Source organism: Macrobrachium rosenbergii, chromosome 53 (assembly GCF_040412425.1).
Source record: "Macrobrachium rosenbergii isolate ZJJX-2024 chromosome 53, ASM4041242v1, whole genome shotgun sequence".
NCBI lineage: Eukaryota > Metazoa > Arthropoda > Malacostraca > Decapoda > Palaemonidae > Macrobrachium > Macrobrachium rosenbergii.
This window is the reverse complement of record NC_089793.1, coordinates 36,179,452-36,196,951: the sequence shown is the minus strand read 5'-3', so window position 1 is coordinate 36,196,951 and position 17,500 is coordinate 36,179,452. Positions and strand designations below refer to the sequence as shown.

The 17,500-nt window shown below is 33.7% G+C and overlaps 1 protein-coding gene across 1 annotated transcript in view; it reads right to left on the bottom strand.

The window, feature by feature from the left end:
• LOC136834111 (protein SDA1 homolog) overlaps positions 1-2,304 on the bottom strand; it is a 28,784-nt gene extending 26,480 nt beyond the window's left edge. The window contains exons 1-2 of the mRNA XM_067096369.1: positions 2,085-2,304; positions 1,781-1,870 (exon numbers count right to left, since the gene is read on the bottom strand). Of these exons, the coding sequence (XP_066952470.1) occupies positions 1,781-1,870; positions 2,085-2,304 (310 nt within the window). The remainder of the gene's footprint in view (positions 1-1,780; positions 1,871-2,084) is intronic.
• Positions 2,305-17,500: the final 15,196 nt, after the last annotated feature.

Sequence of the window (17,500 nt, the reverse complement as noted above, 5' to 3'; positions counted from 1 at the left end):
TGAGTTAGTAATAATAAGATCCATAACTCATAAAAACCAGTAAAAATGGGCCGAAATCGAGTTTTTTCTATGAGTATAATGATATATGAGCCCCGGCCCATGAAACTTTCAGCCACGGACCGGTGGTGGCCTGTCCTACAGCGTTGCCAGACGCATGATCATGGCTAACTTTAACCTTAAATCAAATAAAAACTACTGAGTTTAGAGGGGCTGCAATTTTGAATGTTTGAGGATTGGAGGGTGGATGATCAACATACCTATTTTCAGCCCGCTAGCCTCAGTAGTTTTTAAGATCTGAGGGCGGACAGAAAAAGTGCGGACGGACAGACAAATAGCCATCTCAAGATTTTTCTTTTACAGAAAACTAAAACTAACTAAGAATTCTTTAACATTACGAATATACTAGTCAGGCTCACTGGCCCTTTGAGTACGCCACTCTGTCTGTCTGTCTGTCTCTCGCGCTCATACGACTCCGTGACCTCCATATTTCTACCTCATCTTCTACCGGCGCTACTCAAGTCCCTACTATTGATTATAATGCAGTCCCGGAGCTGCATGTGTATGTGTGTGTGTGTAAGTGCGTGTGTGCATGCATGTGTGTAGGTACTTCCTTATCGAATCATGCTTGGAATGAGTGCGTGGAGTGAGGAGTAAGCGGAGGATATTACCTTTCCTTTTGATCGTTTGTCTTTCTCTTTTATTTCACTGTGAATTTCATTTTAATTTCACTTGTTTGTTATGTGGTATTATATCTGGGCAGTGGTTCTCCATGGGAAGTAATGATGTATACATGGATTAATGTGACTTAAAGATAATAAACATAAGCATGAATATAAATTCTCTCTCTCTCTCTCTCTCTCTCTCTCTCTCTCTCTCTCTCTCTCTCTCTCTCTCTCTCTCTCTCTCTCTCTGTATATATATATATATATATATATATATATATATATATATATATATATATATATATATATATATATATATATATATATATATATATATATTCAGATATATATAAGTATATGTGTACATACATATATATGTATACGTATAATTATATATATATATATATATATATATATATATATATATATATATATATATATATATATATATATATATATATATATATATATACATATATATATATATATATATATATATATATATATATATATATATATATATATATATATATATATATATATATATATATATATATATATATATATATATATGTGTGTGTGTATGTGCGTGTGTGCGTGCGTGTGTGTGTCAAAACGATATTAGTGTCTCTCAGCCACACATGTATGACAACTCACCAACAGCACACCCGTGAAAGAGAGAGAGAGAGAGAGAGAGAGAGAGAGAGAGAGAGCGGAGGCCGGGGCTCCCTGTTGCATTCCTGCCTGGTATGTCGTATCAAAAGCCCCCTATTGTAAGCGATGCCTTTTTTTTCTAGTTGGAATATAAATGCTTCCATTACTGTTCTTTATTGGTGGCATTGTGTGTCTTGCTCCTAAAGCGGTTTCCCAATGATTCTCTCTCTCTCTCTCTCTCTCTCTCTCTCTCTCTCTCTCTCTCTCTCTTTGTATCCTGTTGCAGATGTTCATGATCATCATCATCATCTTCATCACCATCATTACCCTCATTACGGTCATTATCATCCATATCACCATTATCATTGTCACTGTCATCATCATCATCATCATCAACGTCATTGAAGTCATCATCATAACTACGATAATCAGTGTCCTCATTACTGTCATTTTTACTGTCTCACCGTCATCACTGTCATCATCAACATTATCATCATTACCGTCAATATCATCCATATCATCATTACCATTGTCACTGTCATTATCATCGTTAACTTCAACATAGTCAACATTATCACTTCAATAACCAATGCCTTTATTAATGTCATTTTTACTGTCATCACATCACCAGTATAGTCATATATTCATTACCACCAATATCGTCCATATCACGCTCATCGTTGTTACTGTCATCATCATCATCATTAACATCACTGATGTCAACATCATATCAGCAACAATCAATGCCTTCACTAATGTCATTTTTACTGTCATCACCATCATCATATTTATAACCCTCATTATCGGCAATATCATCTATATCACCACCATCATCATCACTATCATCAACATCGTTAGCGTCAATAAAGTCAGCATTATCACTCCAATAAACAAAGCCGTCATAACTGTCATGTATAATGTCATTACCAACACTATCATCACCATCATCATCATCATGACTACCATCCTCGCTCATCATTATCATCATTATCGGTAATCATAAGGAAGAGGGTGTTACTATTAAGGAGAATTATCACCATCATAATCATCATCACCGTAAACTGAGCGAATGGTAAAAAGAAGCCACCATCATCATCATGTTAAAAGAACTCACCACCACCATCATCACCATCATCATCATCATCATCATGGTAAAAGAAATCATCATCAACATTATGGTAAAAGAAATCATCATCAACATCATAGTAAAAGAAATCATCACCATCATCAACATCATGGTAAAAGAAATCATTATCATCATCATCATCATAATGGTAAAAGAAACCATCATCATCATTATCAACATCATGGTAAAAGAAATCATCGTCATCATCAACATCATGGTAAAAGAAATCATTATGATCATCATCATCATCATCATGGTAAAAGAAATCACTATGATCGTCATCATCATCATGGTAAAACAAATCATCATCATCATCAACATCATCATGATAAAAGAAATCATCATCATCACCACGGTAAAAGAAATCATTATCATCATCATAATAAAAGAAACCATCATCCTCATCATGGTAAAAGAAATCATTATCATCCTCATCATTATGGTAAAAGATATCATCATCATCATCATTACGGTAAAAGAAATCATCATCATCATAAAAAACCTTCATTATCATCATCATCTTTCCGGCTTTATTATTTGATCATCGTTATGGGAAGGAAGAGAGGGGTTGAAATTGAAAACTGGGTGTAAATTAACATAAAGAGGTGGACTCGTCATCATCATCATCATCATCATCATTAACTCAACTTAAATTCAAACAAAGATGATTAGAACAAATACAGAAACGAGAGATAAATAAGAGAAGATAATTATTTTTACTAAAGTAATGGTAAAGTTAATTACCTGAGTTTTATGTGAATGTTGGTACAGTATAGAGATAGATACAAATGCATGTTTACATGTACATAATAGAATACATGCACACACAGACACACAGAAACACACGTACATCCATTTGTATATATACATACATACATACGTACGTACATATACACACACACACACACACACACACACACACACACACATATATATATATATATATATATATATATATATATATATATATATATATATATATATATTTATATATATATATATATATATATATATATATATATATATATATATATATATATATATATATATATATATATATATATATATATATATATATATATATATACATATACACACACACACACATACATATATATATATATATATATATATATATATATATATATATATATCACGTAATGTAACATGGTTTAGGTATGTTGACGACATAATTTGTGCATAGCCAGGGAACCAAGATGTAAAAAACTTTTTAAGCAAGTTAAATCAATTAGTACCATCAATTAAATTCACGATGGAAATGGAAAATGATGGTGTTTACCGTTTTTGGATGTTCATACGAAGAAATAGTAGTGGGTTTAAATATAGTGTGTATAGAAAACCCACTAATATTTCTTTCCTATGTATTTCTATTCTGGACAAAGCAATAAGGTTAAAAGTCAGTGTTTTTTCATCTATGTTTTTAAGAGCATTACGGGTATGTAGCCTGAATATATTGATGATGAAATAGATAAGATTAGGAATGCAAGGCAAAATTGAAATATCCTGATAGTGTATTAAACAGTGCATTTGAAGCGGCAAAAAGACTATGTATCAAAACCAGAAAAAGAACTTACTACACAAAAAATTTGTTTTTTTTGCCTTATAATAATAATATGAAGATATCCCTCATCTTTTTAAGAATTTTGGTGTTAATGTCGCATTTAAGAACAATACAACAATGAAAAATGTACTTATCAAGAACTCCCAGACAATACTAAAGGGTGTATATAAAATTCCGTGTAAGTCTTGTGACAACTTTTATATTGGCCAAACCAGAAAGCATTGGAAAAAGAATTGAACAACATAAGAAATGTGTGAGGTATGCACAAGGGAACAGTGGTATATTTGTACATGTTAGTGAGAACAATCATGCTATCAACTGGGAAGGGGCAAAAGGGATTGTATATTCTAATAATGCACTGGAAAGGAACATCATTGAATCTAGCTTTATAAAGAAAGTTACAACCATAATATGAATATCAGTCAAGGGATGTATAAACTTGATCCTTTTAATATCAAAAAGAAATTTGTAAATTATTTAAACTTTAAGGTAGGCAGTAGAGGTGTATGAAAATAGGACTATCATATTTGTAAACACAGTACGAGGGTAGTAATGTTAATGAGTTTCAAACTCGCCTCCATGACACCTGTCAGGTGTGGATCTGGGGGTGGGGTATGGTCTGTTTTATCAACAATGTCCCCAGAGAGTCTATTGTGATTTTTAGCCAAATGAGTTTTAAAGGCCACTCCTACCTCGACACCGGCCTGAGTGGGGATATGGAGTCCTAACGGTTGTGTATGTTCGTCAGTACTGTTCTTGTAATATATATATTTGTGACTTCTCACACTCTGTATCAGTCCTTCGTCAATGGCTTGGAAATAAAGTCGAAACCGGTCGGGACCTACACCCTGTTTCTTATTTTCACCTGTGGTAATGTGGTAAATGAATCACGTACAAAAGTGATAATAATCATATATATATATATATATAATACGCTTGCATGAATTTATATATTGATTTATTTATTCATTTGCGTGTGTACGCGTGTGTGCACGCGTCTGCTTAAACGCTGTGCACGGGGATGAGTTTAAAGCATCCAACTTCCCATACAATAACGACGGCTGGTTGAAATTTTTCTATGGAATCGATTCACAAACGAAATAAATTCATTTATAAGCTTTAGCCTGTATGGTAATCTCAAATGGCTTTTTTTTTATTTTTCATTTTTTTCATATCCAATCAGGTGCCTATTATCGCCCCTTTGACGAACCATTGAAATGACACCCGGAACCCCATATACTCAATAAAGGTTAATCTTATAATCATGATATATATCCACGTATTAATCACGTCCGTATTCAAGTATACATTCCAATTCCAATCGGATGAACGTTTCTACGCGCTGTGAGTGTATAACCCTTTGATACCATATCACTCACATACGTTCACGTACACGTACACACATACACACACACACACACACACACACACACACATATATATATATATATATATATATATATATATATATATATATATATATATATATATATATATACACACACACACACACACACACACACATATATATATATATATATATATATATATATATATATATATATATATACATATATATATATATATATACACACACACACACACACACACACACACATATATATATATATATATATATATATATATATATATATATATATATATATATATATATATATATATATATATATGTGTGTGTGTGTATATATGTGTTTATGTTTGTGTGTTTTGGTTTACTAAGACCCATCAATCTTTCCATCTGTCTGTCTAACTAGAAAACTCTCACACACATAATCAGAGACACTGTCTATAAAAGATGAATAAAAATATTGCCTTTATGTCGTTGCAAATTGTTGTACATTTGTGTTTTTTCTTATTTTTTGTCTGTCTGTCAGACAAATAAATAACCTAAAATTCAATACCGAATCAATTTCCGACTTCATTTTGAAATACAGCAAAAAAAAAGTATAAACGTATTTGAGAAAATAAGTCTTTCTGACTTGCTTTATAATTCATAATCATAAAAAGTACTTTATAGTACTGTCAATCTTTCTGTTAACACGAATTAAAGCTCATATACTCAAAAGAGTATATTATCTAGTAAAAATTTATCACCCTCAAAAAGTGTAATTCATGTTGAACAGAGACCCAAGTCAGACATTCATCTACAGCATTATACTGTATGTATCTAGGACTTACATGCGTAATGTGAATGGACATAAGCTAATACGCACATCACTTACATAAACAGATCAGAACTCAAACGTTTAAAAACAAGTAACATTTACACCGAAGTTTCTTCGGCACAATCGAGTTTTCTGCACAGCCGCTACAGCGTATAATCAAGGCCACCGAAAATAGATCTATCTTTCGGTGGTCTCTGTATAATGCTGTATGAGCCATGGCCAATGAATCTTTAACCACGACCCGGTGGTGGCCTATCCTATATCGTTGCCAGAAGCACGATTATGGCTAACTCAGAAGCACGTTTATGGCTAACTTTACCTTAAATAAAATAAAAACTACTGAGGCTAGAGGGCTGCAATTTGGTATGTTTGATGATTGGAGGGTGGATGATCAACATACTAATTAGCAGCCCTTTCGCCTCAGTAGTTTTTAAGATCTGAGGGCGGACAGAAAAGTGCGAACAGAAAAAAGTGCGGACAGATAAAGTGCGGACGGACAGACAAAGCCGGCACAATAGTTTTCTTTTACAGAAAACTAAGAATCAGCGTTGATTTCGCCAAACAAACAAATGCAGACTTTAATTACTAATTGGTATGTACAAAAGAAAGATTTAAATTTGGATCTGTTTTGCCTCATTGCATAAAGAAGCCAGTAATAGACTTGAAAAGGTCCATTAAATGACCGTCTTATCAATAATTATTTTTAAGTTTTAAATGGAAAGTTTCAATGCGGGTAAAAGTGACATTTAAAATACCCATGCAACTACCGAGTTATCAATATTCTTTATGTTTTAAACGTAATTTTCAATAACAAATCAATATTAGAAAAATAAATATACCACATAACTTTGGTATTACAGTTTTTCATGTCTTACATCAGATTTTTTTTATTATGAAATGAGAGTGCTTTTCATTTTTTTCATATTTGAGACCAAATACATGCAAAAACCAATATACATTAAGTTAAAGATGTGTAAGACACGAACCAGATCTCAGCATTCTTCCATATTTTCAACCAAAGTCACAAACCATAATTAGATTACTAATCTGCACAAAAGCTTAGTGTTATCAGCACTCATGTTTAGAACAGAAAATTTCACTCTTACTGGAATTCTCTTCAGGCGACGTTCGAAACTTTATTCATGTTTTGAAAAGAAAATTTAAAACACACTTGAATTCTCTTCAGGCAGAGTTCGAAATTCTTTTCATGTTTTAATACGAAAATGTAAATCACACTCGAATTCTCTTCAAGTAGAAGTCGAAGCTCTTTGCATGTTTTAAGAAAGGAAATTCAAATCACACTTGAATTCTCTTCAAGTAGAGTTCGAAGCTCTTTTCCTGTCATCAAAAGAAAATTTAAATTATTCGACGTTTCGAAACTTTTCGTGTCATGAAAAGAAAGCTTAAATCACGCTCGAACTCTCTTCAGGCGACATTCGAAACTCTTTCCATGTTTTGAAAAAGAAAGTTTAAATCACACTCGATTTCTCTTCAAACAGAAGTCGAAGATCTTTTCGTATTTTGAAAAGAAAATTTAAATCACACTCGAACTCTCTTCTGGTGACGTTCGAAACTCCTTTCATGTCATGAACAGAAAATTTAAATCCTACTCGAATTCTCTTTAGGCAGAGTTCGAAGCTCTTTTCCTCCCAGTGATGTCCACATCTTCCGGGGGAAAGATCGATAAATCGATAAATGACTCTAGCGCTAAACCGTACCTTTGCTCCCAGCCACTGATTGTGAGGAACAAACAAATTAAGGTCTGCTCCGTAACAGATTATATCAAAATTAAAAGTATACATCATTAAGTTACTGAGGATATTGTCAACAATTGGAGATATCAGAATTAATGTATAGTGAGTAACTGAGTGTACTGAAATCACACTATATTCATTAATTGATAAAATTAAGACTAAAGTATATTCACTAGTCGGGGATTTAAATTTGACGTATACTCAGAAAGTGATATTGTGGAAATTAAAATATTTTCAGTGATTAAGCATAGCAAAGTAAAGGACAATTCAGTAATGAATGATATTAAAAATGAAGAATATTCGGCTACAGAGCATTTCAAAATGAAAGTATTGTCAGTAATTGAGGATACGAGAATTATAATATCTGAGTGACTAGGAATATCTGAACCAAAATATCGGGACTATATGAAGACATAAAGAAAACTTATCACATTCCTCAGGATATCCACTTTAAAGTATTTTAAATACAGTAACTAGTTATGGTATCAAAATCGCAGTATATTCAGTGTCCCATGATAAAAAACAAATTTATAGAAAATAAGTGATGATCTAAAAATGTCAGTACATTCATTTAATGAAAATCCCGTATTAAAAGTTTAAAGACCAACTGACATAACTTTTCAAATTATATTCTGACTGCACTGGAAATAAACAAATTATGTTTGTATCAAATAGGAGTAAATAACAAAACCTCTAAAAAAACATATATATAAAAGTTGAATAGCTGAAAACTATACATCAAAAGAATACGTGTGTGTGTGTGTGTATATATGTATATATATATATATATATATATATATATATATATATATATATATATATATATATATATATATATATAAATATATATATATATATATATATATATATATATATATATATATATATATATATATATATTTATATATATATATATATATATATATATATATATATATATATATATATATATATATATATATATATATATATATATATATATATAATGGTGTGTGTAGATATATATTTATATATATTATATTTATATATATGCACAGTTAATTTCACGGAAAATTTAAGTATAAGAATAAATTGGACCTAAAATTTAAGAATGTATTTAAAAAATAAAAATATATAAATAAGATTAGATTTCGTAGGTGAAAATATACAAATCAGAGTATATTCGAAAAAAAAAAATCATAACGGTAAAATGAAATTTTCAATAATATTGAATAGCGCGTGGTCTAATTACAGATCTTAGCAACATCACCTGAATAACCCTAGACACAATATCAGGCATAATGACACAAGAATCACCATCATTAATGACGCAACTCATCACTCTCCTATTCATCCTTATACAGTATTACTGAACTGACCACTGCCAAATCTATTTTACAATAACCGTCGGTTATCATCACCGTTACTACATTCATCAACACAGTCTGCAATGCTATCATGAATACACATGACACAATAGCCTTAAAACCTAACTTAATTCATCAAGGCATTTACATTGCCAAAATAACGCAACCTTGCAATCAACGATTTTGATCTTTGACAACAACGGAATTACAGTATCAATATATATATATATATATATATATATATATATATATATATATATATATATATACATTAATGTATATATATATAGTATATATATATACATATATATAACTATAAATATATATATATATATATATATATATATATATATATAATATATATATATATATATATATATATATAAATAATATATATATATATATATATATATGTATATATATATATATATATATATATATATATATATATATATATATATATATATATATATATACTGTATATACATATATATATATATATTATATATGAAATATATATATATATATATATATATATATATATCACATGGAAAGAGACATAAGTTTATCCCTAGGTAATCTGCTAAGACGTAACCGCTAATAACGTTTGCATACAGAGAGAGAGAGAGAGAGAGAGAGAGAGAGAGAGAGAGAGAGAGAGAGAGAGAGACTTATATCCCTTCATAATATAAGCAAACAGTAAGCACTAATAATGCGAGCATATACAGACAGAAAGAGAACCATATCTCTTATTGTATACACAAAAAGTAACCACTATTACAGAGAGAGAGAGAGAGAGAGAGAGAGAGAGAGAGAGAGAGAGAGAGAGAGAGAATTACATTCCTTCATAACACACACAAATGAAATCACCTACATTGCCGCTGCTGGCTGCAACCCTTCCACTTTCAACCCCGCAACCCCTCTACGATTCCCTCCCTCCCATCTCATTACCCTCAAGCTGGCGCCATCAGGCTCCACTGCAACCCACACTGACCTCCCCCCCCCCACACCTCAAATCATTCCCCCTTGCATGAAAAACCCACTACATAAACTACGATGCATAAAGGGAAAAACAAATGCACTAGTACTTGTCGTGTAAATATTGGGAATTCAAACAGCGCCACAAACAAACATAGAACAAAACATTGAAAAACATAATGGTTATCAATGCACATCACCTCTCCATCATCACTATAATCATTATCATCAATACTATAATCATCATCATCTCTAGCTTAGGGATAACACTCCCCCCCTTCTACCAACCCCACCGCCCCGGATTGCTCCGACTACCGGCCCTTTGATCGTTCAAAGGGAATTGATTAGTCAGGTCAAATATTTGAAAATTTCCCCGATTGTCTGTCATTAATATTTAGCGGTATTGTGGCCCTTTCCATTTGTAGTAGACTTAATGGTAGGTTTGCGGTAGATACAGGCCTTGTGATTGAACGCCCACGCAAAATAAAGAATGTTTAAACTAATTTCAACCTCCGATATTTTATAACTTCATAAAGACAGGGGTCGGAGCATGGCTTCCCTGCTGAAAAATGCATTTATGAATGAGGGCAAATGCAGTTGGAAAATACAATGCAGTGGTTTGTTTCTTGCTCGCTTTCACCCCTGAAGTATCCATCAGCTGATGCTGTATTCATTCGAGCAGTTTCAAACTACGAAGCAGTGTTTGACTTTACATTACTTTAGCATATGAAACTGCAAAAAAAAAAAAAAAAATAACGCTGCACCAAATATGCGTTTGTTTCATTCCTTTAGACTGGTTTATTTTTAGGGATGTAATTACTAAACCAAAATCCATTAACACCTATTTAAACCATTCAGAGCTGAGTCTGTGCTTATTCAGACTTGAGTCTGAAACCAATGAGACTTACGTCTAAAATTATTTAGACTTGAGGCCTTTTATTATGTGCCGATGAACCTATATAAGTTTGAAGCATTGAAACGAGTCTGGAGGCGTTCAGCTTGAGTTTGAATGTATTCACATGTAAGAAGTCTAATCCACAAAATTTTTTATGTGTCCGAATCAACACATGGGGTTCACAAAATTTCAAGATTGAATCAGAAACTTTCAGACTTGAATCTCATACCATTAAAATTATAGACTGCATGCATAAACGCTTTCATACAGTACATTGAGCCTGTATGAGTAACAAAACATTCAATGAATCGTTTTTCTGAAAACTTTAAAACTTCAGTTTGAAGCAATGCAAGAGTATGAAACCTAAAGCATAAAGAGTTTATATATGGATGAAAACATTCAAACTTTAGTCAGATACCAATTAAACTTGAGAGCCTAATGCACCAGTCTATTAATACACCACACTAAACCTGTTTGTCGGTGAAAACATTCAAAATTCAGTCTGAATCATTCAGACTGCTAATGAAACCATTCAAACATCAAAACCCTAATGCACAAACCTTATATGGCACAGTGAACTTGATTTACAAACCATTCAGACTTCAGTCTGAGATCATTCAAACGCCAGTCGCCTATGCACAAAAGTCAAAAAGAGTATTCATGATTCCGAAAACATTCAGACTTGAGTCCGAAATCATTCAGAATGGTATGCCACATCGAACCTGCATGAGTTTGAAAACGTTTGAACGCGATACTATGGTTCTTTGGCTTAATTTAATAAGGTAGATTTCAAATCCTTTAGAAAATACTTTGCTTAATTGGAGGGTCCTTTTGCTTACCACCAAGGTGAGTTTGATTTAATGACCATTAAGTAATACTGAGTTCGATTCCAAAATCCAGCTCATCATCATAAGGACTGTTCTAAGCCACTTGATTAATACATTAAGTTCGATTTCAAGTCCTTTATATTGGACATGATCCTACATAACTTTTTAATTCACTCTGGGCTTGATTTCGCAATCCTTTAGGCCTAGGTGAGATTAATTCTAAAGGCCTTTATTAATCATTTCCATATCTAATCTGAGCCAAGTGCCATCAAATTGTCATGGTGAGATGAACCCAAATCAAAACCATATGAATTACACTTACCTGCATGACTAGACAGTTTGACTTCTAATCAGTTTATAATTATCACTAACATAAACTTTACTCTGGGAACCTCTGAAGTTTTCTGGAGAAAAATTTTACCTTACACTGAAAAAGACTTAAGTTGTGATTTCCCTTAAAATAATGAGATTCAATAATTAAGTCAACATTTTCGTTTAAATCACCATAATGCCAACGTGAGAAGCTTACATACGTGTTTGTGTCTCTTAAAGTGCTAAGTTAGGATAATTATATTAGCACTTTATGGGTTCACCTAAGGGTTTCTTAAATGCCATATTGAGTAGGATTTTACAATCTGCTGAGCAACTATGTCGTAGCTGCCAAAGTAAGCTTTGACATTCCAGTCACAAGAAGTGTTGATATCTCTTAAAGTTCTGATCAAGACTGTTACATCAACTCTTTAAGCACTTAACTCTACGGTTTTAGGGAGTGCCAGAGTTGGTGAGAGTTTCCTTTCCTTTTGTAGGAACGAGTATTAATTCTCCATGAAGAGTTGAATTAAACACAGCTGCATCAGACTATGTTCTTTAACCTAATATATCGTTGTTTCCAAAGTAAGGTTTAACATTCCATTGGAAAGACGCGCTGAGATCTTGTAAAGTGCTGGTTTAAAACAGTTATATAAGCCCTTAAAGCACTCCACTTAAGGGTTTCGTAAATATCAAAGCGAATAAGATCTAACAATCCAGTGAAGGGATAAGTGGTGATGCCTCTCAAGCGCTGAGTTACAGACAAGTGCATCAGCACTTTATGCCTCTAACCGATTAGCTGCCGAAGTAAGATTTTAAATTCCACTGGAAAGAAGTATTGATGTCCCTTTAAAGTGCTGTAAGCACTAAACTCAAAGGCTCAAAGTCTTATTAAATAAAGTGCTTTATATTTTTCATTAAACAGGAAAGACAAGTGGCGATGCCGAGCTAAAGACAGCTGCATTAGCGCTATGCGCAGGAAGAGCAAAAACGAAGTAGCTCGGCAACGATGCAAAACCATTAACCCCATTCTCGTGGTAATGTTCTCCATTCGTAAAGAGAACGCATTTACCCCGGATTATCACTTCCATTTTCATCATCCTTAAAGCACTTTCCACTCTTTATCCGCAACTGCGTCTAATCTCATTAACGCTCTAAAATTTCGCAGTAATACTCCCCACTCGCCATGCACTAATTTGGTTTCTAGTTTGGGTGCGCTTCTTTCTGCTTCTTTGTTTTGTTTCTTTTGCTGCTGGTTTTTTTTTATTTCTTTTAAATCTTGCCTTTTTTATTAGCTTTCATTTCCTTCCTTTAGATTTGTTTTCTCTAGTTATGAATTTCCTTCTTTGCATAGAGTTGTCAGTCAGAATTTTTTCTAATTAAAAACTTGAGTCTTTCCCACACCTTTTCTTTTCTGTTTTTTTTTTTGTTTGTTTGTTTTATCCATTATATTCTGTCTTCCTTTGTTTGGATTCTGTTCTATGTATAATAGACATCTCATGTGAAAAACATTTTGTTAAACGAATTAAAATGTTAATTTTATATATTCAAATATTCCTAGTCAACATATCTCGCAAAAGAGATTTCATAGTCAAGTTGTATCTATTTTTGTACCTTTTCTATTTTGTTGCATTCATCTATTCTTCTTGTCAGTGGATTGCCCTTTCATTAAATCTCTTCATTCCTTTTAACACTAAGCGTAGTACATCCTATTTCGGCCATTCATTCTACAATCTCTCTCTCTCTCTCTCTCTCTCTCTCTCTCTCTCTCTCTCTCTTTTCCAATTTCGTGTTCCCTATTCCGGATGTCAATAATCCGTCCGCTCAGCCTGATTAAAACCTGAATGGTTACATTGAGGAAAAAAAAAATCCTACGTCCCGGTAAAAATGAGTAATGCAATGATACTATACTATAGGCAATTATCTCTTTGATTCTGTCACTCCGTCATCGACGGCTAGCCATATGAGACAGGGATATAGAGGGGTTGGGAGGTGGGGGAGAGGGGAGGGTGTTGGAAATAAAAAAATAATAAATGAAGGAATGTAAACATTTTTGTTTTAAATGTCTCAGTCACTCTCTGCTAGCAACCAAACAAATGCACACGCCTGTGACACAAGCACACGCACACATAATGAACAGCACCATATTTCAGATCTCTCTAGTAATCGTTACTCTAAAACGAAGAGAGAGAGAGAGAGAGAGAGAGAGAGAGAGAGAGAGAGAGAGAGAGAGACTCGGAAAATCGAACGTAATAAACATAGAAGTTTTTACTCTTTAAATCTTTGCTCATCCTTACCACCTAACCACGAGAGAGAGAGAGAGAGAGAGAGAGAGAGAGAGAGAGAGAGTGGCTGCTGCTAGGCAGCGTTTTCCGTAACCGGATAACAGGATAATCCATTAACCGGATAATTCAATGCGGACCCGGGATTAAACAGGACTTTCAGTACACGCGCGATGCATCTGAATGTCGGCAGATCGTAAAATTTGCTACGAGTTAGCTGGGCTAAACGAACCCCTAAACCCCCCTCCCCCCCACTCGCCTCTCCACTTCCCCTGCCCCTAAACCCACACACAATAAACAACCCCGCTACCCCACCAACCCTCCCCCGCCCTTGATCTGGCTACATTTCCACCGCTTCCATCCTTCACTTTAAAACTGGTAATGTACTGAGAGGGAATGCTTACACTAGGTTGATGGGAAAAAATGTTGGAGAGAGAGAGAGAGAGAGAGAGAGAGAGAGAGAGAGAGAGATGGGATAACACTTTAGTAACTGTAAATGCCTTTTACTCCTCATTCTGTAACGACGCGAGTCAAGGCAAGCAATGATTCCCTCACCTTTTAAAAGATATAAGTCCGTAACATACGTAATTGATTAGTGTGTGTGCGCGCGCGTGCGTGAGTGTGTGTGTGTGTGTGTGTGTTTACGTGTGTGTGTGCGTGTGGTGGATGTGAGACTTTAATCTTTCATATCTTTTTCATATTTGAGAAACAAACCAGGTTAGGCTTGGGCCCGGTTTTATAATACAAATTAGCTATGAATTAATTTACAATTGCTTAAGTAATCCTAACTGTAAGGACGTGGCTGTTACTGTCCTAACTGTCAAATCTAAAGGATTGTAAAACAGTGCACTTAAAATAAGTTTCATTTTTAGCACTAGCGTTGGAATAGGAAATAGTCATGCTCTAGTAATAGTAACCGTACGATGCGTCTACATCTTCAAAAAAAAAAAAATAATGTCAGAAACTTGAGTTGTGAAACTCGTAATATCGGAACAATTGTTGAAAAAATATAGTATGCTGGAAAGCGTTGCAGTCGTATGCTTCCAAACGTTCTTTGAGAAGTTTTGTTTCTAGCTGTCTGGAATATAGTTGGAAGTGCTACAAGTACTACCAGTGGATAAGATTAGAAAACTTGGTTACTGATGGAGACAATCCTGTGAGATAAACTTTGAAGACTTAGCTCTTGAAAGATTGTAGGAAGAATTAAAGAGAGATGATTATTGTGATAAGGGTAAGTCAGTGGCCTGTGATGTGATAACATTACATGAAGTTAGCTGTAAATAAGACATTTGCTTTGGGCCTAAGATGCGATACCATCACTGAGGATTATGCTGTAAGAGGAGTATATAAACACCTAGAGATCTGCCATTTGTTTAAGTATATAACAGGCCTAGGAAGTGGTACCATCACAGCAGAGTTTACTGTATGGGGAGTACATCAAATGACTAGGATGTCATACCATCTCAATAGATTTTCCCGGTACAAGAGTATATCTAGGACCTGTGTTATACCATCAAAGAGGAATCTGCTTTATGAAAAAAAGTATATCCAGATCCTAGGATACAATATTATCGCAGGTCAGCCTGTTGTGCCGGGAGCATATTAACGGCCCAGAACGTGGTGCTATGTCTACAGAGTCTGCATAATAAACATTATATCTAACGCCCAGTGGAGACTGCTATTTAGGGAGCATATGAAAGACCTAGGATGTGGTAGTATCACAGGGGAGTTTGCTATACAAGAGTATATTAGGGGAGGAGGATGGTTACCATCACAAATGAGTTAGTTGTACAAGGAGTATCTTCAGGGCCTAGGATGTGCTAACATCACAGGGGAGTCCTTTAAACAAGGAACATACATTTGGTCCAGGATGTGCTGTACGCTGAATATATCAAGGTCCGAGGGTGTGGTATCATCAGAGTGGAACCTGCTCTACAAGAAATACATGAAGGATTTAGGATTTAATACCATCACAGTGGAATCAGCTGCACATTGTATCTCTTCTATCTTTGTAGTAACATTATCTAAAGAAACGCTTTTAACCTCCAAATTATGGTTTTAAGTTTTTGTTTACTTCATTTAGTCTGACAACTTGCGTGAATGGCTACACATTCCAGTATCAGAATAACTTCAGTTTTCAACCTTAACCTAAATTAATGACTGGAATAATTTTGTAGATGACCAGCCTTCCGAATAAAGTTCAAAGGTTATTTTTATAACCTCTTCCGAGAAGATGTTTCAAGATGACTGTCACTTATATGAAAGCATAGCGATTCTTATAATTAAACAGAACAGTCAACTGTCACAGTCAATGCCTTCCTAATCTTGAGAAGGTGTTCTTTATTCTGATAACCCGTAGTGACAGCGTGAAGCATAATACTTTCCATTAAAATACATTGTTTTTTCTCCTCATTGACTATGGGTATAGCGAATATAATGTCTTTTAATCAGGTAAAACTGTATGGAATCATGAATTTTTATTTATTTTGTAAATCACGAATTTCTATTTGTTTTGTAAATCATGAATTTTACTTATTTTGTAAATCATGAATTTTTATTCATTGTGTAACCACTGGTGCTATTATACCATCCAATGATTTTCTCAACTGCTCTTGAAACATTAGGTCATTACCAAAATTCATGTAATTGTATCATGAGAAATCTATACGTAATTGTGTCTTTGGCAAAATATGTATAGTTGTGTCTTGGACGAATACATGCAATTGCGTCTTGGACAATATACAAGCAATTCTGTCATGACAAAATAAATTCAGTTACTTCTGGACAAAATACATTCAATTGTAACTTGGACAAAATACACGCAATTACGTCAGGGACCAAATACATGCAATTGTGACTTGGATAAAATACAAGCAAATATGTATTGTACAAAATACAT